The sequence below is a fragment of the Typopeltis vanoorti genome, chromosome 1 (genome assembly GCF_054136105.1).
Source record: "Typopeltis vanoorti isolate ZY-2024b chromosome 1, IOZ_Tvanoo_1.0, whole genome shotgun sequence".
In the NCBI taxonomy this organism is placed as follows: Eukaryota; Metazoa; Arthropoda; class Arachnida; order Uropygi; family Thelyphonidae; genus Typopeltis; species Typopeltis vanoorti.
Window position 1 is genome coordinate 65089813 of NC_143549.1, and position 27077 is coordinate 65116889.

Genomic DNA, 27077 nt, shown 5'->3' on the forward strand with positions numbered 1-27077 from the left:
GGCATGGACTGTCCATGGAAAGGAATGTGAAGAGTGGTTATTAGTGTTTGGAGACTAGTAAATGTAACAAATGCAAGTTACTAAATGGGGAAAGGTCACAAAGGCACAGGTGCCACCTTGTGGTGAAAAGAATTATGTTGGAGGTTTAATGGATTTTTTACAACACTCAAAAAGAATTAAATTAGAATTTAATGCTTCCTATATTTCGTCCTAGTCACTAGGACATCTACGGGGATTACAAAAACAATTAATGTAACATGCACACAAAAACTTACAATACTAAGCCCAACCACGTGGGTGACACTAAAATCCTATCTAGGTGGAGCGTCCTCTAAGGGCGGTAGTAGGTGGCCCGGAATGTAAGGTGGGACCTCTGGTGATGAGTGTTTCCCAAATCTTCGGAAGCTTAATGCAACCGTATTTGTTAAGATTTGATTGGTTTCTGAGAGCTGCTGCTGCTTCTAAGAATATAGAAAGCATTAAATTCTAATTTAATTCTTTTTGAGTGTTGTAAAAAATCCATTAAACCTCCAACATAATGTCCTCACAGCACTTAAGCCTCTACACAAGAAGGGTGAAAAGAATTGTGAAGTGTGTAGTTTGGGCACTGGAGTTGAACTTTCTAGGTTTCTCTCAGAAATAAGATGTATTGTCTGGAAGACTGCAAGTGATGGTGGACACCATTTATGTTTATGTTAATGCCAATGTTAGTAAAGTCAATGTGAAAGTCACTTTTTAGTGAAGAGATTCTGGTATGGTTTGTATGTTGTGGTTGGTTGTAATGGGACTTTTTTGATGGGATTAGTTTATGAGGAAGATTCACTATTGTCAGTATCATGTGAGTCTTCATAGGTTTGATGATAAGAGTGATTAGATGTAAGGATATACGTAAGTGGTCTAAAAAGTTCTCAGCCTCGACCATAGATGGCAACGCTATTGGCACAATTTTTTTTCTTCTTTTTCTAAGTTGATACATCTGTCAGCATCCATGTGAAATTGCAAGTCACTCTATCAAGTAGTTTATTTTATACAGCTGTCTGAAGCAAAAGTGTTGTCTGTATCCCTCGAAATGGATAAAATTGAGTATCGTGTGGTTATAAAATTCTTTGTAAAAGAAGGTTTAATGGCAAGAAATTCATTCGAAGTTCATAAAAGTTATGAACACTCTTTTGGGCACTCTTCTCCTTCGTTTCTGACAATTAAGAAATGGGCTACCAAGTTTAAATGTGGATGTACAAGTCTTGAAATGATCCATGTGAAAGACGTCCAAAAGGTGTAACACCAGAAATCATTAATCAGTGCATGATATGGTACTGGATGACTGGTGAGTCAAAGTGAGTGAAATTGCTGACACTATAGGCATTTCAAAAGAACATGTAGGATATATTTTGCATGAAGAATTGCAAATGAAAAAGCTTTGTGCGAGATGGGTGCTGTGCTTGCTCAGAGCAGATCAAAAATGCACTTGCATGAAAATCTCTGAACAGTGCATGGAGAGTTTTAACAAGAATAAAACTGATTTTTCACATCAATTTATTACTATGGATGAGACTTGGATTCAGATCAGAATCCAAAAAGCAGTCAAAAGTGGACAGAAGCCGGTTGTTCAGTACCAAAGAAGACAAAGTTGGTTTCATCAGCAGGAAAGGTCATGGGATCAGTGTTTTGGGATGCTAAAGGCATTTTGTTTATTAATTATCTTGAAAAGGATAAAACAATAACCGGAGAATATTATTCCGATCTTTTAACCACACTATTCAAAAAAATTTGTGAGAAAAGACCCAGTTTGCAGAAGGAAAAAATCATTTTTCATCAGGACAATGCACCTGCCCACAAAGGTGTTTTGTCAATGGGAAAATTAAGGGATCTTCACTATGAATTGTTGGACCATCCACCGTATTCCCCAGATTTGGCTCCCTCTGACTTCTATCTCTTCCCAAAACTAAAACTCTTCCTTGCTGGTCAGTGTTCTTCTTCGAATCAAGAGGTGATTGCAGCTGTAGAGGGACATTTTGCAGATCTTACTGAGAACTACTAAAGGGATGGGATAATGGTGATGGAGCATCGCTGGAATAAATGTATTAGCTTTAAGGGAGATTATGTTGAAAATAAAAATAATTTTGAAATTATAAATTAGTTTTCTCATTTTTAGGCTGAGAACTTTTCAGATCACCATCGTAGTAGGGACATGCGGTGGGAGAAGACAGACTCTTGGACATGACTTCCATACAGAGAGAAACCAGTCTTCATACCATGATGTAGCCTCAACATTTTCCTCCCCCCCCATACATACTACTCAGACTCCCTCTCCAGGCATGACCTGGCAGAGGATGTGCCAGTGGGATTATGCACCAGTTGATTGATTGGGAAGCCTCCTAACTTGTTACTGACAGGTGTTCAGGTCCATAACCTGCAGCACCACAATTTTAACTACTGTATCCTTGAATGGAGGGATTTCTGGGTGTCTAAGTATGTTAGTTGTGACCATGTAGGTTATATACAAAGAAGAGGTAACTTATGTCTGTAAACAAATGCAAAGAGTATAATAAGGAACAAAGGGGTTGAATTTGTTGTCTTGGTGAATACACTGGGGCTGCAAATCACAGGTGAGATCTGGCTTTCAGAAGAGATGCTGAGTATAAAAAAGTGCAATGTTTTTAAGAAGGAAAGACAGGACAGAGGGGGAGAGGGAATGCTGCTAGTGATACTAGAGGCCTTGAATCCACTCAGGACAAAAAGCTATGATTAAATGTTAGCAAGAAGGTTCCATGAAAGAATGTATGACAATCCTGCAGTGACCCAAGGATGTGTAAAACATAAATCTAGCTATCAACTTGCCAGTAACTAAATGGCAGTGAGGATACTGGAAAAGTTGGTGAGAGCTCATATACAGAAATGGATTGACAGAGAATCTATACTTTCAAAACTGTTATGTCTAGTACAACCATAACATTATGTTAGAGTTGTGTTTGGTTGAATAGTTGTGATGACTGAGTCAGACAATGGAAATAGATATACTATGATGTTACTGAACTTTGATAAGTCCTTTGGCAGGAAAGGGGATGGGATTGGATTATAATAAGAAAATAAGAAAACTTTAATGGAATTCCATGGTAACAACCTTAATCAGATCCAGCGGATAATTGACTCCTATGTTCCAACATCTCAGGATTCTTCAACAGACTGCAGGATTCCAATCTCTTATATTTCTGGTATCTCTGAACCGTTTGGGAGAATTTTGTATAAATATCACCTTACTCCCACATATTTTCCTATCAACAAAATTTCTCATTTGTTGCCATCTACAAAAGACAAACTGTCACCTCTATCATATGCTAGCAAATACCAGATACCTTGTGAAGGTAATCTGACATACTTTGGGCAAACAAGCCATTCTGTGGAAAAAAGAATTACTGAACATCAATATTATATTGAATACATGAAACCTCGAGCCTGGTCTGGCACAACATAGTATTGACACTAAACACAGTATCTGGTGGGATGAAGCTCGTCTTCTCCATAGAAGGAGGTTTAAATATGAATGCCTTTTCAAAGTCCTTTTACATTGGCCAAATCTGAATTAGAACGATTGTCTCTCTCTCTCTCTCTCTCTCTCACACAAAAGTATGGGAGATTCTTCTTTATGTAACCATCAAAAATAGTTTTTAATAATATTATTTATTAATATTAATTTCTAGCAGTGGCAACAGTTTTTAATTGGTAAACCATGAATTGCTGTATGTACCTTGTATTCCCATTTCATTGATTTGCTAGTTTCTACACACTGATAATGCACTGTTATTTTCAGTATGAAGTATCTGTACTTTCATTCCATTAAAGGTAATTATTGTGGCTATCATGTAATTTGTTGTTAAGTTTGAAAATAATGACAATTTATAGTAGTAAGAGAAATTGATAGCTAATGGTGATTGAAAAGTTCAATTAATTTTAAGTTCATCCAATTTAACATATCATTTCTAACAATATGAATCTATAAAATCAAGTATATTTTTTCTGTTATACTCACGGTTCTGTCTAGCAATGGGCAATCCAATATGAAGTACATCCAAAAGTGAATTGACTGCGAGTTTCCAAGTCAGCTGAGATGGACATGAATACTTCATACTCAGTGGAATTTTGAGTGTCTAGTTAAAAAATAAACATCATGAAATAACATAAGTTGTAAAAAATAAATCTTCAGTACAACTGACTCCCTCAGTGTCATTTTCTCTAAACCACTATGCCTATTGCCAGATTGAAGGGGGTAGATGAGAAAGAGTGTGACTATATCTGACAGTGTGAGTAGGTTTTCAGTGTACTATTTAGAAGACTTGTCATTTGGAATGCTGTTAAGGTGTCTAGAAAAGTTAGACTGTTGCTACTCTTTTTCTTGATTTCCAAAAGGGAATGGATTACACACCCCTCCTGGAAATCAACCCCCTACCAGCAGTGCAGTATTATGAAAATTAACAAAGTCCTCACTCTCAGTTCCAATCAGGTTCACAGCTGATTGGAACAGGGAGTGAGGATACCAGCCTGGTTGGCCGAGTGGTTAGTGTAATTGTAAGTGGTTAGTGACAATCACAAGTATGGATGTTTGTGATTGTTTGTGAAAATACTAGTGGTAGTAGATGGCATTGGTGTAGATCAGGGGTTGCCAAACTTCTTGACTTTTTATCGAACCCCCTCTATTTTACTATTACATAATTATAATAGGACAAGCAAAAAAAGATGCTTATGTGAGTTTTCAGATTGTTTATTTTATAGTTACAGTGTTTATTGTATGTATAATATAGTATATATTATTATATTACTATTACTACTACTATCAATAGTAATATCACTGGTATTACTACCAGCCCTGCTCAACTCTTCAACATAGAGAAGTTTAGTTCGTGAAAGAATAATAATTGAATTATAATATGTATGTTGATGAATTTTAGAACATCAACACTCACTTGTATGTTGATGCGCAAAAATGAGACTGGGATAGAATATGTGTAAGTAAATAAGAACTGCGCACATGTTGCAATCTCGCTCCCGCCGCGCAGGAACCACCAACATCCGTTTATCAGTAAATACGTCATTTTGGCCTACTTGATTGGCCTCAGTAACTATTTTTATGACCTTACTCCATCTTACAGGTCCTATTCATATCACTGTTTCCACAATTCACTCTTAAGTGCGTTGTCATTCAGGATGGAGGTAATCCAAGTTAACCGAATTAAATATTACCCGTACAATGATGTCTTATATTTTTCTATCGACCCCTGAGCCAGAATCGGCCCCTAACAACAATGTTATATCGATCCCCAGGGGGGGGGGGTCGATATCAACCACTTTGGCAACCACTGGTGTAGATGAAAGTAGTTGTTGGCAGAGACAGAGAGTTATAGAGTTGGTGCCCTCCCTCGATGAGTCTTTGAACTCCCTGGAGGTGTTATAATAATAATAATAAAAATTAAGTAGCAAAAATTTGGAAAAATACACCACTGCCTTCAAGCTCCACTTGAAACTGGCTGCTTTATCCATTCCCTTAAGGACCAACCTTCCATAATGTTGTTTTTTTTTGCTGATTTTCATGCCAAATTTGTCAGAGCTGTAATTCAATTTAGTTAGAGAATCTTGGAGACTTGTACTGGATGTGTTTAGGAGTACAACATCATTGACATAAAAGAGAGCTAAGTTTGATATCTCCAATTCTAATATCAGGTCTGATGTCACTTTCATAATGCAATCCATATAGATGATGAATAAGAAATAATGTGCACTATCTTACACCGTATATTGGTTAAGTTCACCAGGTGGCGTCTGTGAGTAAGCTACTATAAACTAGTGCTCCAGCATTTTATCACTACTGTAAGAGATTCCCATTCAAATTAAACATCAAATGGAAATCTTAACAACGGGTACTAGGGAGCAGAAAACTCCAGCACAACCTGTAAGTACTTTTAGTGCATTAAACCAGTTATATTTCAATCTAAAAATCGGCCATGTGCAAGCACCCACTATGCCTACCATGCAAAGCAAAGATGGCAGCAACAAAAGCAAACAACGAACAACTATCCTGTGTCTCGCCACCATAGCGCTGTCGATTACTGACAAATCCACAAAGTGCCGCAGTTGCAAAATTGATATCAGCAATAAAAAAAAAGGGTATAATGTGAGAGTTCTGTTGCTACTGGATACACATGCTTCCTGTGCAAAAATGGATGAATCAGAGCACAAGATATATATCGACCTTAACCAGCCCTATTTCTGTTCGATGTGCTTTCTGTCTCTAAAACAGCTCCTGAACTTAGGCAAACAAATTGAAAACCTCGAACAACACATCAGTGCTATGAATGAAACTCTTTCCTCCAAAATACAAGCACTAGAATCCAAGCTCGAATCAACCGTCATCCTGGTTGGCCAAGTGGTCAGCATATCTGCTCTCCAGTCAAACGGCTGCGGGTTCGAATCCCGCTGTAGGCATGAATGTTCATGATTGTCTGTGAAAATACTAGTGGTGATGGGTAGTAGATGGTGTTCGTATAGATGATGGTAGTTGCAGTTCGTTGCAGCTGGTGGATTGAATGGTGGAGACAGAGAGTTGTAGAGTAGGTGCTCTCCCTCAATGAGTCTTTGGACTCCCTGAGGTGTCATGTAATAATAATAAAAACTGACGAGCAGAGCTGCAATGCAAGTTCACCCTTCCCCGCAAATGAACTCCATGAAATAATCACATCAATGGTGCACGGCCTGATTGAGGCCAAAAACAAAAAATTCAACACCGTCATTTTGAACTTTCCACAAGAAAACGGAAAAGCAATGAAAGAATACATCATCAAATTAGCAAAAGAATGTGACATCGATCCTAAAAATATGATCAGGTGCCATTATTTCGGACCAATAAACAAAAGAAAGGATGGAACAAACTTTCCATGCCTTGTAAAAGTGACTTGTGACTCGCCAACAAGCACATCAAAACTAATAACAGTGATCAACAACAAGTTCAAAGACACTTGCCCGCAATCGTGCACACGTGCTCGACCAGAATTATCATTTGCACAAAGGGAACAAGTCGCCAGCTTCTAAAACAACTTGCAGAAAAAAAGTCAAAATGGTGACTACAGCTGGACCATTGACTACAGACAAGCAAAATTGGTGCAAAAACCAAGTGATGCCACTAGAAGCCACCATTGTAACCAGTATACAGGCACTGAATAGGAAATGTGCAAGACCCCTGCGGTCAAATATATGACTCACATAACCCTACAAATCCAGTTCACCAACATTCGTAGCCTAAGCTCTGACCTTAATAGTGTCCACTACCACCTGCAGTCTACCAAACCCACCTACGTTTTCTGGCAGAAACTCAAATATCACTTCCCTCCAGCACTATTCACCTCAACCTTCCAAACTACACACTCTTTAACTCCTTTTGACCCAAGGGTGGTGTCTGTGCATACATCCGCTCTGACATACCTTGCTAGAGAGCACCCAACCTAGAATCACCCAACTTTGACCTTCTTTGGATGAAAATATCTCTATTTCTCCAGTCCCACTTTCCCAACAACAAAATCATTCTCCTAGGAGATTTTAATTTCAACAACACCAACTGACTTTGCTCCTCCAACTGTACAATATAAAGCTAGCTAAATATCATGATCAAACAGATGTTTATTTAAAACTACATCAGAAAATTTAAATGGGACCCAATAGAATAATTCTGGTGTTTTTTTTGTTAGATGTTATTTCATACCCAAGCAACTCAATTGAGCAGCTGTGATCTTGCAGACAGAGATGCTGAAACATTTGCCATCATTAATGACCTTACACAACTAGTTCCAATGCCAACCAGAATACCTGATAACCCAAACCACTTTCCAAATACCCTAGACCTCTTCCTGACCAATGACCCTTCCAAATACACAGTGAATGTAGAGGGCCCGGTAAGCAATTCTGACCACAACCTAATGCTCATCTCCTCCCCCCATGCAATAACATTAACACAAACATCCTATACAAGAGTAGTTTGGCATTATAACAGTGCAAAGTGGGCCAGCCTCTGCAACTTCTATGCCTCATTCCCATGGTTAGACTATTGCTTCCGATCTTCCAACCCAAATGCATGCACCAAACTCATAACCAAAGTAATCCTCACTGGCATGGAATCATACATTCCCCACAGTGCTCTGACCTCCATTCTCTAACTAAACCTTGGTTTTTCCAAAAGATGTGCCAAGGCTGTACAAATGAAAAACCAAACATACCATTACAGGCTCAAATCAAGAACCCCATCCTCCTTTAGAGCTTATATCCAAGCCTGAAATAAATGCAAAAAAAAAAAAAAAAAATCCATGCTTCCAAAACAGAGTTCAAAAGAGCAAAAAGCAGGAAATTAGCAGCTTGTCCAAATGGCAGCCGAGCTTTTTGGTCCCTTACCAAAGGTCGTAACTTCTGCCAACACTATTCCCACCTCTATCATACCCAGATGGCTCCATTGCATCATCACCTACAGAAAAGCCCAATATCCTGTCCTCACACTTTGTTTCCAATGCACGCATAATTGACAACGGCAAATGTCCCCAATCATTCCAGATGCCCAACATACAATGCCCACTATATTCTTTTGACAGAATATAGAAAGAGATCAATAAAATACTTTCCAAATTAGACACAAAAAAGTCTCCTGGCCCTGATGGCATTCCTCCAATTGTCCTGAAGGTTTGCACACCAGAACTGTCTCCTGTGCTATGTGGCTTATATGTACTGTCTTACTGCACTGGTATCTATCCCACGGTCTGGAAACTGGCATATATTCAACCCATTCCCAACAAGGGCAACATCACTGCCATCCAACTACCACCCCATCTTGCTCACCTCTGTCCTGTCTAAAGTAATGGAAAAAATCATCAATTCTCAACTTCTACACTACCTTGAAAGCTACCCGTCTAATAAATGACCCAGTATGGATTCAGTTGCTGCCAATCAACAGGAGATCTGCTCACATATGTCACCCATCTCTGGACAAATGCCATGGAGAAGTTTGGCGAATATCAAGTTGTTGGACTTGATATCTCCAAGGCATCTGACCAGGTCTGGCACAAGGGCTTACTAAGTAAGCTGCCATTGTTTGGTCTATCTCAGGACTCTGTAATTGAATTGCCAGCTTTCTGTCTGGATGCACAAGTAACACAATAATACTTCTAGCCTCTCATGATTTGAGAGGCTAGAAGTATTATATGAGGGAGGATGTAAAGGAGTTGTAAGAAGAGGCAAATCTGAAGAGCCAGAAGGTTAAGATTGTAAGTCTCCTACCATGCTATGATAGAGGTGAACTGAGGAGGAGGGTGTTGATAGCCAATGAGTATATATGTAGATTGTACAAAAGGAATAATGTAGAATTTGTGGTCACTGTTTGATAGAAAGAAGAATTTGTACAATGCTGATGGACTGCATCTAAATGGTTTTGGTGTTAGGTGTCTGGAGAGAGCTTTGTTCACTGAGCATGCTGAAGTGTAAATTCAGGGAAACTTAAGCAATTAGGGTGAAAGCAAGTTTGTGTGAAGGCCCCCCATGAAGCGAGTGTGAGAATGACCAAGTGAGGAATTGACTACTCTCAAGCAAAAATACTGAATAGAGTAGTCAATACAGAAAGTCAAGGTGGGTGGGGGGGACTACAGGGATACTGCAGTTTCTATATACAAATTCCAGAAGTATCAGTAACAAGAGGGAGAAGTTTTTGCCATGTCAGTGGAACCCTCGCCAAAGGTTATAGGCATTAGTGAGACTTGGCTAACAGCAGATGATGTAGTTATAGGGACTGAATGTGAAGGGTTTAGTATTTTCAGGGAAGATAGGATGGAGAGAAGGAGTACTGCTGATGATAGCAGATGAATTGCAGTCAAAATGAATAGGAGACTTGTGGGAGGGTGGCTGTTCATTTGAAGCAATCTGGTGTGAAATTAAGGCCAGTAAGACAAAATATACAGTTATTTGTTGCTAGAGGCCATGGAGTCCCACAGTTGATCTGGGATATGCATCGCCAAAATAGTACAATGAGTACAGGTCGAGTGATTATTATGGGGGACTTCAACTATGGAGATATAGACAAGAAGGAAGAAAGATCACACGGCAGGAAGGAAAGAAAATTTATACACCTGCTGAGACATAATTACTTAAGGCAGCATGGAATGGAGGACTAGGGGGGGGGTTGGAGAGTATTGGACCTGGTCATAAGATCAGAAGACCTATCTCCATAACTAAGGTGAAAACATTGCCTCTAATTGGTGAAAGTGACTATGTGTTCTTGACTTGGGAGATTGTAAAACATGAGGAATATTTTATCGATAAGGAGTATTTGTGGAACTACAGGGCAAGCGATTATGACATGCTTAGGAAGAAGCTTAATCTGTACCATGGCATAAAACACTGCAAGGTAAGGATGTTAGTAGTGCATGGGATATAGTTAAGGATCATCTAGAGCATAGGTTCCCAAAGTGGGCGGTACCCCCCCCCCCCCCCCAGTGGGCGCTGAAGCCTTCTAGGGGAGGCTATAGTGGGATCAGAAGCATTTGGGGGCATTCAGGTGGTCTAGGGGTCGGTGGCTCTTTATAGAAGAAATTAATAATATATATTTAAAAATTAATTCTTTTTGTGATTTTGCAATTAGATAATCATTTAAAATTTAAATATTGCATTTTAATTCATCTTATGCTCGTCTTACACGATCAATTTTTTTATCAATTTTCTATTTCAATTATTTAATCATTTGAAAATTTACCATGTCAGATAGAAATAGATGTCAATTTCTATGTCAATGAGAAAATAGAGCATGTATATATGTGTATATACTAGGTTATGTTTACAGTAGCAAATATATTCGTTATATTTCATTTCGAAATATATATAAAATATATAAAACCACTTTTCTAATTGATTTGTACAAAAACAAACCCAATTTGATATAATTTAATATTACGAGTAAAAATAATAATGGCAAGAAAGAAATAAAATCGTAAATTTTAGTTAGCCTAGTTAGTACTAACTTATATTGCTAACTAGGGGGGAAAAACAAAGCAAATATTATTTGAAACTTATTATACTGTTTTCTGTGGTTATGTTTTGTAGGTTTGTTGTTTATATCTTGTGTAATTATTTATAATTATTATTTATAATTATTCGGACAATGTCATGGTCGGACAAGCAAAAGGTGCTTGCATGCAAAATAAAAAATTAAATGTGTCATACAGGATATTTTAACTTCTATTTTTTATATACTTAAAAAATGTATTCATTTTTTGCTATTGTAAAAATAGATCATGCCATACAGGCTTTAGTCTATCCATGCAGCAGACGAGTTTTAACTAGTAGTATGTCGGTCAACTATTACGTAGGTAATTCACTCAATTCAGCATGTTTTGACAGGAATATGAGTGCTTGCAAAGCACGAGTACGATAGTATCGCAAACAAGTCAATGCATGCAAGTCGATTCAGGCAAGATTTCAAATCTATAAATACCAGTGGTTTAGGAATAAGTTTCATTATTTTTTGTGTGCTTTGCCAACAATCATCAGTTGAAAGTGTGATAGATAAATGGAGTCATACAAAGTGTAAATTAAATCTTTTATTTTGTGAATATTTTTGCAAATTTTATTACTTCATTATGTCTGAATATAAGAAGAAATGTCGACAGTACAGTATTGAGTATTTGAAATATGGTTTTATTCAGTCTCCTACGAACCAATTATTACCCATGTGCTTGATTTGTCAAAAAGTGTTTTCAAATGAAGCAATGAAGCCTTCTAGGCTACAAGAGCATTTGACTAAAATGCATGCTGACAAAAAGGATAAATATTTGTCCTATTTTCAAGTACTAGAAGAAATATATTTTAAACGTCTAACTATATCAAAACTTTTTACGTCGTCCACTAAACAAGATAATGACGGATTACAAGCTTCTTATAATATTTCATTATTAATCGCAAAAGCGGGAAAACCACACACAATTGGTGAGGAATTAATCTTGCCAGCAGTAAAAGAAGTAATAAACACTGTGCTTCATAAGCCAGTGTCAGATATCATCAGGAAAATTTCTTTGAGCAATAATTCAGTGCAAAGAAGAATCGATGAAATGGCTGAAGACGTTGAAAAATCATTGTGCGATTATTTGAAGACATGCCAATTTTCCATTCAACTCAATGAATCAACTCTCCCAAATAATGAACCACTACTCCATATGTACGATTCATAAAAGAAGAAAAAGTTTGTCAAGAATTATTATTTGCTAAAAACTTGGAAGCGGATACAAAGGGAGAATCTATGTTTAATATCATGAATAAGTTTTTTCAAGAGAAAGACATTCCTATTCGTAATATTTTGTCTGCTGCTACTGATGGTGTGCTCCAGCAATGACAGGGTACCACAAGGGTTAGCGCATTTGAAACAAGCAGTACCAAATGTACTCGCTATACATTGTGTTCTTCATCGTCAACATTTGGTTGCGAAAAATTTAAGTGAACGCCTGCACAAGTTGCTCCATTACGTTTGCTGCTTCACACAGAAGTTCGCTGGCTTTCAAAAGGTATTTGTCTGAATTGATTTTGCAATTTGTTTGATTCAGTACAAGAGTTCCTAGAAAACAGAGACAACAGATTGCAGGCCAGTCTGATTACATCCAAAAATGACATCGCTTATTTGACAGACCTCTATAAAATATTTAATGAAGTCAATCTACAACTACAAGGTGATGAATTGAATTTAATTAAAACAAAAAACGTTATTGCCACTTTTGTGAGGAAACTTCTTCTGTTCAAGTGGAATATGGGCCGAGGGGAATATAGCCACTTTTCAAATTTACCAGCAGTGTCTCTCAAAAAGGAAGATTTACTTACATACTGCCAACACTTGGAGGTTCTCCATGCTGATTTCAATGAGCGATTCAAGGATATTCTAAACATGAATATACCAAATTGGGTTCTAGATCCTTTCTCACATGTAAGCACAGCAGGATCATCAAATTTAGAAGTGGAACTCATAGAACTCACAACAAACGAAGAACTAAAAATAAAATTCAAAACTGGATACCAAGAGTTCTGGCTTCAAAAATCAATACGACACTGTACCCTGGATTATGGGAAATAGTGCAGAAATTTTTAATTGCATTTCTATCTTCTTATTTGGCTGAGCGTGGGTTTAGTGCTGTAGTGAATCTAAGAAATTCTATCGTGAATCTAAGTGAATCTATCTAAGAAAAGGAACCGATTGCATTTAACTGAGGTGGCAATTTACGACTGTTTTTAACGAAAGTTGAACCCGATATTAACAAACTTTTAAAAATGCACCAGGCTCATCCTTCACATTAATTTGTTATTTTTACTTTGTAAGTTCGAAATAAACCATCTAATACATTTGATGGTGTTTTAATTATTACAATAAGATTCTTACTAATGTAATGCAATCTCTTAATATGTATTCCAAATTTTCATATTTAAACCATTGTATGAAACTTCACATTAATTTGTTATTTTTGCTTCGTATTTTTACTTTATAAGTTAGAAATAAACAATTTTGTAATATATTTAATGGTGTTTTAATTATTACAATAAGATTCTTACTAATGCAATGCAATCTCTTAATTGTATTTTTCACATTTTCATATTTAAACCATTGTATGAAACTGTGCATAATGTTATTCAAGCATACATTTTACAATCTTTACATATGGGCTACGTTTCACCAAAATCGGTATAGCAATAACTGTGTTCAAGATGAAGCACATATTGGCCACTTCTTTTTAAAAATTTAACGGCATAAGCAGTAATGTATCATTAGTTGCTATTTACGTCAAAAATATCAAATGGCTTGAACACGGAAAACTGTTATAATGGGGGGGGGGGGGCATTACAAAATTTATGTCTTGTAAAGTGGGCGGTTGCCCGAAAAAATTTGGGAACCTATGATCTAGAGGAAGCAGTATTAACTTGTATACCAAGGGTAAGAAGGGGTAATCAATTAGGAGTTAGATGGATGAGTAATATCATTAAGAATTAGCTGCAGAAGAAGAAAATGCTGTGGAAGGTATACAATCAGAAAGGTGAAAAGCAAACTCATGAATAGTACAAGGCTCAGGCAAGAAAGGTGACCAGCATAGCAATGTAGGCAAAATCAGATTATGAGAAGAATCTAGCTGAGCAGGCCAAAGGAAATCACAAAGAGTTCTTTTTAGTAGAAAGTAAGAGGACGAATGACTACAGAAGATTAACCTTAATGACTTAATGATCAGTAGTCATTAAGGTTAATGTTTCATAGTCATTCTTCCTCTTACTTTCCACTAAAAAACTTAATGATGGGGTGTAACGTAGACTGCCTCCTCGTGGTGCATCCTGGATAACGCTAAATAGTCTATGGCTACAGATGGATCCATACTCTCCTAGCAGTACTCACGGACACAGGCTCTCAGATAACCGACACAAACCTACCGAGGATTTGAGAATCAAGAATATGGGCTCACTCTTAAAAATATGCCAATTAAACATAGAAGGCATAAGTAGGGCTAAATGCAAAGTTCTTACTAAGATCCTGAATTACCATCAAATAGATGTAGTTGTAGTACAGGAAACTTGCACTAAGGACGATCTAGATCTACTAACGAGAGGGAAAATATATGGATACAATATGATTAACTGCGTAAACCATCCCAAATATGGTGTGGCAACATATATAAAAAATGACATTTCTAATTATAAGATCTGTGAACCAAGTACCAGCAAGGACATATATAGTGTATCTATTATAATATTTGGTTATACTATAACCAACGTATATAAACTTCCCTTAGCTAAATGGCCTGATCAAGTACTGTCCCAGCAACAACATCTAAGCATAATCCTGGGAGATTTTAATAGTCATCACTCCCTTTGGGGCTATAGAAAGGATGACCTAAATGGTACCCTACTAGTGAACTAGATGGAAAATCAAAACCTCTATCTGAACTTTGATGCCGAAGATAAACCGAGCTTTCTCTCCTCTAGATGGGAAAGAGGATATAACCCTGATTTGTGCTTCTGTACTGCAGACAATTATAGCAGCTAAATTCTCATCTCTAGGAAAGTATTAGACAGTTTTCCAAATAGTCAACAGCGACCTATAATCTATAGAGTAGGCCTAAATATTCCAATCATAAGAACAATATTAAAACCTAGGTGGAACTTTCTCAAAACTGACTGGGATTCTTTTAAGAAACAGGTTGACACTGTAATAAGATTCATAAAGCCCACTGTAAACAATTACAATAGATTTGTTGGCATTGTTATTGGTGCTGCCAAATGAACTATTCCAAGAGGTTTTAGGAGAGAATATATCCCAGGCTGGAATAGTGACAGTGAAAAACTGTATAAAGAATTCTCTACTAATAATAACCCTACAGTAGCCACTGAGCTACTGAAGTCTCTTGACAATGCTAGAAAAGACAAATGAATTAAAACAATGAACAATTTTAATTTTACTCATTCCAGTGGAAAAGCTTGGTCTCTGATTAGGAAGCTTGACCCTTATACAAGTATTTCTGGTAAACTGCCTGCTATAGATCCGAAACACATTGCGAAGCATATAGTCTCAATGGCTAAATATCCCCAAGATAAAGTAGCTACAAGAGAGGTGAAACAAAAACTAAAAAATCTCAAAACAGATCTTCCACCATCATCACTATCTCAGGCTTTCACTTCCCAGGAATTTACCCAGGCAGTTAACTCATTGAGGACTGGGAAGGCGTCTGGACTCGATAACATCTACCCTGAATTCATTAAGAACTGTGGACCAAACACTATTCAATGGCTTACTGCTGTGTACAATAATATCCTGGACTCTGGCATACTTCCATCAATTTTTAAAAGATCTAAAATCATTGCTTAAAACCTGGCAAAGACCCAACAATTGCTTCCAACTACCATCCTATTGCCTTGTTAAGTATCTGCCTGAAACTTCTCAAAAGAATGCTATACAACAGAATTTCTTCAAGTATACATAACAGAACTCCACAGGAACAGGCTGGCTTCAAACCCAACAGAAGTTGTTGCTATCAAGTACTGGCCTTGACAACCTTTATAGAGAACGGTTATGAAAAACAATTGAAAACAATAGCGGTATTCGTGGACCTCTCTGCTGCCTATGACACAGTGTGGAGAGAGAGGGTCTTATCTTAAAATTCCTAGAAACTATCCCATCACCAAAACTAGCCAACCTAATTAATCAAATACTAGCAGACAGATGGATACAAGTATCTCTCAATGAATCCCAAAGTAAATTCTTTAAGATTAAAAATGGCCTACCTCAGGGGTCAGTTCTTGCCCCATTGCTCTTTAACTTATATATTAGTGATATCCCAGCGACAGCATCACGGCGATTCATGTATGCTGACGATATTGCCATTGCAACTCAACATTCAACATTCCAAAAAGCTGAAAACACCTTAACGGAAGATCTGGCTGTACTTGATAAATACTTTAGAATGGTGATTACAACCTAACCTGAACAAAACTGAAGTAGCATCCTTTCATTTAAGTAACATCCAGGCCAACTATATCCCAAAAGTTTACTTCAGAAATAAACAGGTGAAATTTAACAATCATCCAAAATACCTAGGAGTTACCCTAGACAGAAGTTTGACATTTAAATATCATCTAGAAAATATTGCTGGGAAATTAAAAACTTGTAATAATATAATGCATAAACTTGCTGGTACTTCTTGGGATGCTGATGCCAACACACTGCATACTACCGCACTGTCTTTGGTCTATTCCACAGCAGAGTATTGTGCTCCTGTGTGGCTGAACAGCACAACACACACACACTTCTTTAGTCAATGTCCAGCTGAATCAAACTATCTCTGGAGCTTTAAGATCTACTCCTGGCTACTGGTTCCCAACTCTCAGTAATATAGCCCCTCCCCTCACTCCGCAGGACCCAAGCCTTAAGCAAACTATGGACAAAAATAATTGGAAACAGTTCCTTGCCTATCCATCAAGACATTTCCTTCCATACTTCACAAAGACTGAAATCCAGGCACCCTGCCTGGAGGAGTGCAATACAAATAAACGACCAGAACTTTGACTTTTTAGCTCCATATTATGAACTTAATAAAAAATTGCAGCATGTGAAAAAAGCAAGGTCCTATTATTAACTTCTTGATAACTAAACCAGCCGAAGTATGCAATGAGAATTATACAAATGATATCAAAGAGATTTCAAGTGATGACGATGTCCAGTCTCGTAAATAAAGAACATCTACGAAATGTTATTATTGAAGATAGTGATGATGATTAAAATAGCACTTTATTTTATTTTGTCTAAAACATTTATGCATTATGTGCAATGACGTTTATGTAGAATTTGTAACTTTTATTATTTTATACTATGTATTTTTCATAATTTACATGTTTTCTTAATGTAATTCATGTAATTCTTACATGAATAACCTGAATTAAATAAAAATATATTTTTGTTGGATATGATATTGTTGTTTATATAATTTTAAAAAAAAAACAATTTCGGAACATAACCCTACTTTTTCTGTGTAATCTGAGTCTCGCATAACACGATTCATATAACACGTCATTTCTATGGAACCTAAACCCGCGTTATACAAGGGTTACCTGTATATATATCTTCCAGATGGCGACTCTGCAGTTACTGATGTGAGAATTGAGATGGCTGAACTGGAAGTACCTAGCATATTGAAAAATATCAACATGAATATAGCAGTGGGACTGGAATGTATGTCAGCATGTGTGCTACAAGAATGGACAAGAGAAATTGTCACAGCCAGTGCCTATGACAAAATTGTTTAAGAGTCAGCTAGTTCCCTTACATAAAGATGGCTCCAAGATGGAAGTAACAAATTACAGACCGATTAGTATCACTGGAGTGGTGGTTAAAATATTGAAGATATTGGTTAAAAGTGAAATTCAGATACTCTTTGGAAAGGGAGGCACAGAATGGCTTTGTAAAAGGTAAGTCCTTCATAGTAATTTATTCACATTTTATAACAGATGTGACAGCAGAAATGGATAATACTATGATACTAATGGACTTTGCAAATACATCTGACAGAATACTCCCTAGAAAACTATTATATAAGTTGAGGTAAATGGGAATGGATAGGGAGACTGGAGATGAACCACCAAGGTGAATGAGAGTGACTAATGAAGTACCCTAGGGTTCTGTGCTAGGACCTCTGCTTTTCACTTTGTATATTAATGATATAGCAGAAGATTTAATGGAAGAATATTCAATTGTTTGCTAACAATGCAAAACTGGAGAGAGGAATAGTTGATAAAGGTGATGTAGATCTCCTACAGGATTATTTAAATAAATTGGCAACGTGGGCAAGGCACAATGTTGTCAATTTAATATCACAAAATAAGGCAATGCACTTCTGGATAAAAAGATTACATGTTTTGTATCATATTAGTGACACTGGATTACAGGCAATTGATGTGACCTAGGGATCTGGGTGGGGGGATGAGTGCAATGAATAGAGATTTGAAGTTTAAAGGACATATTGCAGAAGTTGGCATAATAGCTCAAAGGTTTACTCGAGTTGAAGAACAAACTCACAAGTAAAGATAGGGATGATAATAATATCATCCCTATTATACCTAGCATAAAGAGGGATAATAATATGAGGAAATGATTCAGCCACATCTTGACAACTATGCATAGATTTTCACATAAGCTTCCTGGAAATCAGATGGGGGAGAGGATTTACAGACAAATGACCAAGCTAGTGACAGGTCTGTGGAATGCTCACAATGAGGAAAGATTGAAGTTGTATGAGTTGCGGTGTTTAGTTGACAGGCAGAGAAGAGAGGACATGAAAAAAATTTATAAATTACTAACAGGATTTTATACGAGGGTGGTCTGAAAAGTTTTCAGCCTAACAATGAAAAAACGAATTTATAATTTCAAAATGATTTTTATTTTTCAACATAATCTCCTTTACAACCAATACATTTATTCCAGTAATGCTCAAGCACCATTATCCCATCCCTGTAGATGTTTTGCAGATCTCACTCAGATCTGCAAAACACCCTTCTAGAGCTGCAATCACCTCTAGATTTGAAGAAAAGTGCTGACCAGCGAGGAAGAGTTTTAGTATTGGAAGAGATAGAAGTCAGACGGAGCTAAATCTGGGAAATAGGGTGGATGTTTCAACAATTCATAGTGCAGATCCCTTAATTTTCCCATTGCCAAAACAGTTTTGTGGGCTGGTGCATTGTCCTGATGAAAGATGATTTTTTCTTCTGCAAACCAAGTCTTTTCTCACGAATATTTTCGTCTAGTCTGGTTAAAAGATCGGAATAATAAATAATATTCAGTTATTATTTTACCCTTTTCAAGATAATTAATAAGCACAATGCCTTTAGCATCCCAAAACACCTTTCCTGTTGATGGAACCGACTTTGTCTTCTTTGGCAATGAACAACTGGTTTCTGTCCACTGTTTTAACTGCTGTTTGGATTCTGGTGTATAATGGTGAATCCAAGTCTCATCCATAGTAATACATCGACACACAAAATCAGTTTTATTTTTGTTAAAATGCTCCATGCACTGTTCAGAGATTTTCTTGAGAGTGTGTTTTTGATCTACCGTGAGCAATTGGGACACCAATCTTGTGCAAAGGTTTTTCATTTGCAATTCTTACTGCAAAATATATCCTATATGTTCTTTTGAAATACCTATAGATTCAGCAATTTCATGCACTTTGACTTGTCAGTCATCCAATACCATATTGTGCACTTGATCAAAGATTTCTGGTGTTGTTACACTTTTTTGGACGTCCTTCATGTGGATCATCTTCAAGACTGATAGGCACATTTAAATTCAGCAGCCCATTTCTTAATTGTCGAAAACGAAGGAGAAGAGTGCCCATAAACTTTTATGAACTTCAAATGAATTTCTTTTGCCAATAAACTTTCTTTTACAAAGAATTTTATAAGCACACGATAAGCGTTCGTGGTGAATACTAGTTTATAGTCTGTGTGTTTGAAAATGTATTTGTAGGCTTTGTATGTGTTTTGGATGTAGGGCAGTTTGATAACCTTTCGTGGTGGGAAGTCTGTTTTTGTTGTAGGGTTGTTTTCACAGATTTTTGCTGTTCTGTTTGCATAATTTATTAGTCGTGTGAAATTCGAATTGGTGTTCGAAATGTGATATTAGAAATTCAAATGAATTTCTTTTGCCAATAAACTTTCTTTTACAAAGAATTTTATAAGCACACGATAAGCGTTCGCGGTGAATACTAGTTTATAGTCTGTGTGTTTGAAAATGTATTTGTAGGCTTTGTATGTGTTTTGGATGTAGGGCAGTTTGATAACCTTTCGTGGTGGGAAGTCTGTTTTTGTTGTAGGGTTGTTTTCACAGATTTTTGCTGTTCTGTTTGCATAATTTATTAGTCGTGTGGGATAGTTGCGATTTTTAAAAATCTGTGTTAAATTTTTTAATTCTGTGTTGAGATAATTTGTTAGCTGAGAATTTGTAAGCATTTATAAATTGTGATAGGATAACTTTTAACTGAATATAGATGGTATGAACTGAAATGGATTTAGTTTTTGATATGCATGGGTTTGTGGTATATTTTCGTGGCTATTTTGTTGTTAGTTCTGATTAACGTCAAGTTTAACAGCAAAAATCCGTCAAAACAACCCTACAACCAAAACAGACTTCCCAACACGAAAGGTTATCAAACTGCCCTACATTCAAAACACATACAAAGCCTACAAATACATTTTCAAACACACGGACTATAAACTAGTATTCACCACGAACCAAAAATTAGCAACTCTCTTAAAACCAACTAAATCTCTCACACACACAAAGAAATATTAGAACACCACAATGTAGTCTACAAATTTCCTTGCCAAAAAGACTGTGATATCACCTACACAGGTTTTACCTTTACCATCAGGTCTTTATGGGCTAGACTACAAGAACGCTTCCGTGACTGTAACATCCTATTCCAGGACATTTAAACACAAAAAAAAACACAAGATCAAAAAGAAAAATAGAATACAGAGTACAGGAAAGACAGAAATAGCAGTTCACACCCTTGAACAGAAACATACCCCGCAAATTGACAAGGCCATAATAATAGACAAACAAGACAACGAAACAATGCTTGGAATATCGGAAACAATTGCCATAAAATGTGACGAAAACTCAATCAACATCCACTGACCCTACCTAATTTCTGAGTATTGGAAGCTCCACGACATAAAAATTAGATTGACTCCGACCAATAAGCGATAACACAAGCTCCCCAAAAGCAGATACACCAAGCCATCATGACATAGCCCTACACTTATCCCGAAATGTTCAGATGACGATAACATGATTGAAACGGCACGCACCCCGTTAACGCCCCCCCCCAGTTACCCATAAAAGCCTTCCCCTTCCCCAAAGAAGCGCCCTTCCTCTATTAGTCTGCACATATTTACCTATAAAATACACTTATAATACCCTAAGAATTCTTGAGTAAAAAGCCAATGTATTTAAAATAAATTTTTTTTTTTTGTTGGATATGCCATTGTTGTTTATATAATTTAAAAAAAAAGCAATTTCGGAACATAACCCTACTTTTTCTAAGTGATCTGAGTCTCGCATAACACGATTTATATAATGCACCATTTCTGTGGAACCTAACATCCGCGTTATATGAGGGTTACCTGTATTTTATTTTAAAAAGCATACATAATTTGTATAATACAGATGTCTCTCACTATGCTAAATTTATAAAAAGTTATTTTTATAAATTTTGTATAAAATCTAGTTTCATATACAAAAGTATAAATTACATACTCTTATTTATATAAGGAAATGCAATTACAGTAAAATTAACAAATTTTCAGGAAGATGCACCATCTTCCAACAAAGCTTTTGGTTTTTTGTTTTGTATTTGGTCACTTAAACATTAAAACTTGAGATTTTTCTTGGTTTTATTCGTTGACTAGATATTAATAAATGATATACACAAATTGTCAACAAGTTACGCAAGCTATTCTGTCTGGCTTCTTCAGGCAAGTATAACGGTACACACTAACATTTGCTAGTAAAAAAGAAGAATGGAGTAACACAGTCAAATAAATTAAAACTGACACATAACATCATAAGCATGGAGTCTAAGTAATTGTTTATTGAGCGCATTATATAGTTTTTAGCAAAATGAAATTCTGGTAAGCTGAGTGAATTTATTAGGCTTTTCCAGATGTTTTTCAGAATCGTTCCTTGATTTCTGTTTAGATTTTCTCCCAAACGGAATACAACCGCGGCTTCTTTGACATTTCTACATCGAAAATCTTCTTCTATATAAAGCATGGAGCTGTTATCCCAATTGATAGTGTGGTTAGAGATCGAGAAGTGATGGGTTAATCCTGAGGTATCTGTTCTGTTGTTGTTCACGTCCCCTATATGTTCTTTTTTTTTTTTTTTTGAATTTCCAGGCTTCTTGATGTTCGGCCTATGTAATTTAATCCGCAGAAACATGGGATGTTATATACACCTGCGTATTTGAAGAAGGCATTAATGTCCTTAGGAGATCTTAAAATGTGGCGTATAGTTTTGACAGGTTTGAGAGCAACTCTGACGTTGAAAGACTTCAGGAGTTTGGCTACTTTTGTTGAAACTGAGCCTGTGTAAAAATATTTATGTAGCTATAACAAGTCTAAATATTTTTACATAAGGTTTACCAAGGTCGAGCCCAGTAAGACCTGTAACTTGTAAATAGTTGTATGTTATATGTAAATAATCCCAATGGGAATTTGTATGTGCTCTATGCCAAATAAGGGAATATTCTAGAAGGTATAGTATTAAGGCAATACCTTGCCAATAGTAAAGCAGTATATTTTTAGATTTTTGTAAAGATGCCAAACTTTGTGTGTTCTACATGGAAAACTCAAGGTCAGTGCTAGGTGGACCAACAAAAGCTTCCAACGAATGTCCGCTGCCAGAACTAATAGGATTTAGGGAGTGTAGGAGAAAAACAAAGGAAGGGGCAGTCAAAGAAAAGAATCAAGGCATCTCGCCGAAATGTTCAGGGTTCACATATCTCCGCACAAGGATTCAGAAGTGACCAAATAAAAGGCGTAGGCGAAAAGATCGCATCATCGGTTCAGAAATTTTTGTCAGGATCCAGGGGTCAGGATCGAGAAGTCGCCAATGGTTGTCTGGCTGATGTAAGCCGTTGAGGACGCGAAATCGGTTCAGAAATTTTCATCAGGATCGAGAAGTCGCCAACGGTTGTCCGGCTGATGTAAGCCGTTGAGGACGCAAAATCGGTTCAAGAAATTTTTGTCAAGGATCCAGAGGTCAGGATTGAGAAGTCGCTAATGGCTGTCCAACTGATGTAAGCCATTGAGGACGCGACATCGGTTCGAGAAATTTTCGTCAGTGATCTGAAAGAAAGGTGACGAGGAGCCAATCTGCCAGGCAAAGCTGATAGTCGATGACGAATTGACGAGTCGTTGCAGGGAGCTGTTGTCAGAGGGAAGAAATTGCTCCGTTGATCCAACGCGAATGCAAGCATTCCACAAGCCGATAATTTTCGCCTGAAGTGCGACAGGACAGAGTATCCTAGGAACATCAGTAGACCTAACGCCGGTGTAAAGAGGGATTGAAAAACCTGACACGGAAGAAAGAGGGAAAAGAAGTCCAGCCAAGTACACAGTGGGTAGCAGTTTATAAAGTGAGTTGACCCGTTTGTTAAATTTCCTTGAGCTTTTAAGAGAACTCTTGTTAGTGGACTGTAAATAGAAGCTGATCTAAATAGGCATATTTAACAGTTAAAGATTATAAAGTAATTAAGTGTCAGAAATTTTTTAGTTTGAAATAAGTCTTAGTGTAACCATATGCTGAAACTTGCGTATAGAATATTCCTTACATAGAAAGGAAGGAGCAATTGTATGTAAAATATATTGTTTATGTGTTCAATGAGTAAGATTTAATAATTTAGTAACAAGTACCATTGCTCAGTATAAATGACTTATGTTGCATTAAGAAAATTAGTTATATGTGTGACATGATTTTGCATGAGAAAATGCAGGAACTTAATTAGTCTATTTATGCAGATTTAAATTGTGATGTTTCCTTTTATTATTGAAAATGCAGTGTAAAAATGTGTCTTATGTGAATTAAATTTTTGTTGTTTAAATATTAATAGAGTGTTGCCTGATAATTTAATTCTTTGATGCACTGTTCTAAAAAAACAACCGAACTTGTGAGTGGGGAGGATAGATAATTAATACGAGAATTAGATAAGGGGATAGCCACGACTGTATATAAGAGTAAGGATTGATATCTACCGAAAGTAGTAATATTTAATGCCATAAAAGGATTTCCAGAGGCGCAGTCACTAATTCAAATAAATATCTAGAGATCCTTGGTATAATAAAATAAGAATACTGGAGGTAAAGATAAGGAATAGGAGGATATAAGTTTAAAGTTAATAGAGGTGTATAAGGAAAGAGACATAAGATTAAAGAAAGAGAAATAACATATAAGAAGTGGGTATTGACGATAAGAAGATAAAGATATACGGTATAAGAGAGAGAGATAGAGAGATATATAAGATATAGAAAATAAATTTATAGAAATAAAATAAACGAGATAAGGATAAAATAAAGGATATCAAAATATAAAGTAAAAACTTCATTAGATATATGAAGAGCCAAAGGCTTCAATTCGGCGACATATGACTTGTTTAAGTTAAGGGATATTACATCCCATATCGTTTCTTAGCCGAATAAGAAACTCAAAGAGTTTCATGCCGAATATAGTAGAAACTATATAAAGTTTGGCGATTCCAAGCGTAAGCAAATACCTGGATACTGCAGCAACTGATCCTTAAGGTAGTGCAAGCTGAGGCAACTCATGAGTTGCCTCAGCTTGCACTACCTTAAGGATCAGTTGCTGCAGTATCCAGGTATTTGCTTACGCTTGGAATCGCCAAACTTTATATAGTTTCTACTATATTCGGCATGAAACTCTTTGAGTTTCTTATTCGGCTAAGAAACGATATGGGATGTAATATCCCTTAACTTAAACAAGTAAAAACTTCAGTTTACAATGTCGCAGGAACGATAGGATATATAAAGAGGGTATTAAAGAATATTAAAAAGAATATAATATATATAAAGAAATATAATAGAGATATAATAAATATAGTTAATAAAAACACACCTCAAGTTTACACCTGCATAAGGGTGACGATTGACGATGTATATTCTGCAACAGGAAGTTGTTCCTGTGGAGGATTTATATGAAGAATCTTCTTGATTATATTTTTTGGGTAACCGTTGTTAACTAGTGTTTGAGATATGAGAGTGAGTTCATCAAGGAGATCTTTTTCTTCTGAGATAATATTGGTCGCTTTATTTTTAAGCATATGTATTATGCTGAGTTTTAGCGCAATATGGTGAAACGATCTGAAGTGCAGGTAGCATTCAGTGTCTGTTGGTTTTCGATAGATTGTGAGTTGGATTTGTCCATTCTCTTGTTTCATTATTAGTGTATCTAGAAAAGGCAATTAATTAGTTATTCTTTTCAAGCTCTAACATGAACTTTATTTTTTGGTGGAAGGAACTTATTTTTGTAAGGATATCAAATAAGGTAGTTTCTGTGCCTTTCCAAATTATGAAAACATCATCTACGTGCTAAGGCATCAAGTTGTTCATAAATCGTGATATTCACTTTGAAATAATTCAATTTGAGGCAATGGCGAAAAACCTGAGCTGTGTCATGTGGATAGAGATTGTCTATGATCTTAATAACTTCTTCAACAGGTACGTTGGTGAATAACGAAACCACGTCTAAGCTTGCAAGGATGTGTGTTTTTAAGATGGAGATGCCTTTTAATTTTTCAGTGAAATGCTTAGAATTCTTTATGAAGGAATCTGATTTTTTTATATTATCTTTCAAAAGGCAGGCTAGATATTTAGCTAGTAGATATGTAGGAGAATTTCTTTCGTTGACGATCAGGCGGAGTGGAACTCCAATTTTGTGCACTTTTGGAGCACCATATAAGGTGGCATCAGTGGGTGTAGAGATTTCAGACTTTGTTGTAAGTGCGAAGACCACCTAGTCATGTTCCGTATTAGGATATTAGTCTCTTTTAGATTTTTTCAAGTTGGATCCACATCTAATATGTGATAGGCTTAGCCCATCACTTCTCAATCTCTAACCACACCATCAATTGGGATAACAGCTCCATGCCTTACATAGAAAAAGATTTTCGATGCAGAAACTTCAAAGAAGCCGTGGTTGTACTCCGTTCGGGAGAAAATCTAAACAGAAATCAAGGAATGATTCTGAAAGACATCTGGAAAAGCCTAATAAATTCACTTAGCTTACCAGAATTTCACTTTGCTAAAAACTATATAATGCACTCAATAAACAATGACTGAGACACCACGCTCACGATGTTACATGTCAGTTTTAATTTATTTGACTGTGTTACTCCATTCTTCTTTTTTACTAGCAAACGTTAGTGTGTTCCATTATACTTGTCCTGAAGAAGCCAGACAGAATAGCTGGTGAAACTTGTTGACAATTGATGTATATCATTTATTAATATCTGGTCAACGAATGAAACCAAGAAAAAGCTGAAGTTTTAATTTTAAGTGACCAAATGCAAAACAAAAATGAACAGACTCATGGCTATACAAAGCATAAGATACATTCCTTTGAAAAACTCAAATGCAAAAAAGTGAGAATGTTAAACCATCTAACCTTTTTAAAAAGATGTAGACAGTTCAACATCATTCCCTTTAATAGTTTTTAACTATTAAAGAGAAATCAATAAGAACGAAACGTATTTACTTTAAGGCATCTTTGTCTTTACTCCATGGAAGAATTCAACACGCTAGATATGTACTTAGTAAAATAGACCTCAAATGCTTAGAACTTTTGAAGACATCTCTAACATCATAGACAGCAATGTTTGGAATAGTCTTGATTGCATGGTTTAAAATAGTTTTGACAAGGTTTTTCTAACTAGTAAAAAATCGCAAATTATTAAAAAATTCGATAGACTTTAAGAAAG

At 36.3% G+C, this 27077-nt stretch overlaps 1 protein-coding gene across 1 annotated transcript in view; it reads right to left on the reverse strand.

The window, feature by feature from the left end:
• mon2 (Mon2 homolog, regulator of endosome-to-Golgi trafficking) overlaps nt 1-27077 on the reverse strand; it is a 749535-nt gene that overhangs the window by 110501 nt on the left and 611957 nt on the right. Inside the window, exon 30 of the mRNA XM_090397718.1 lies at nt 4028-4145. Within this exon, the coding sequence (XP_090253844.1) occupies nt 4028-4145 (118 nt within the window). The remainder of the gene's footprint in view (nt 1-4027; nt 4146-27077) is intronic.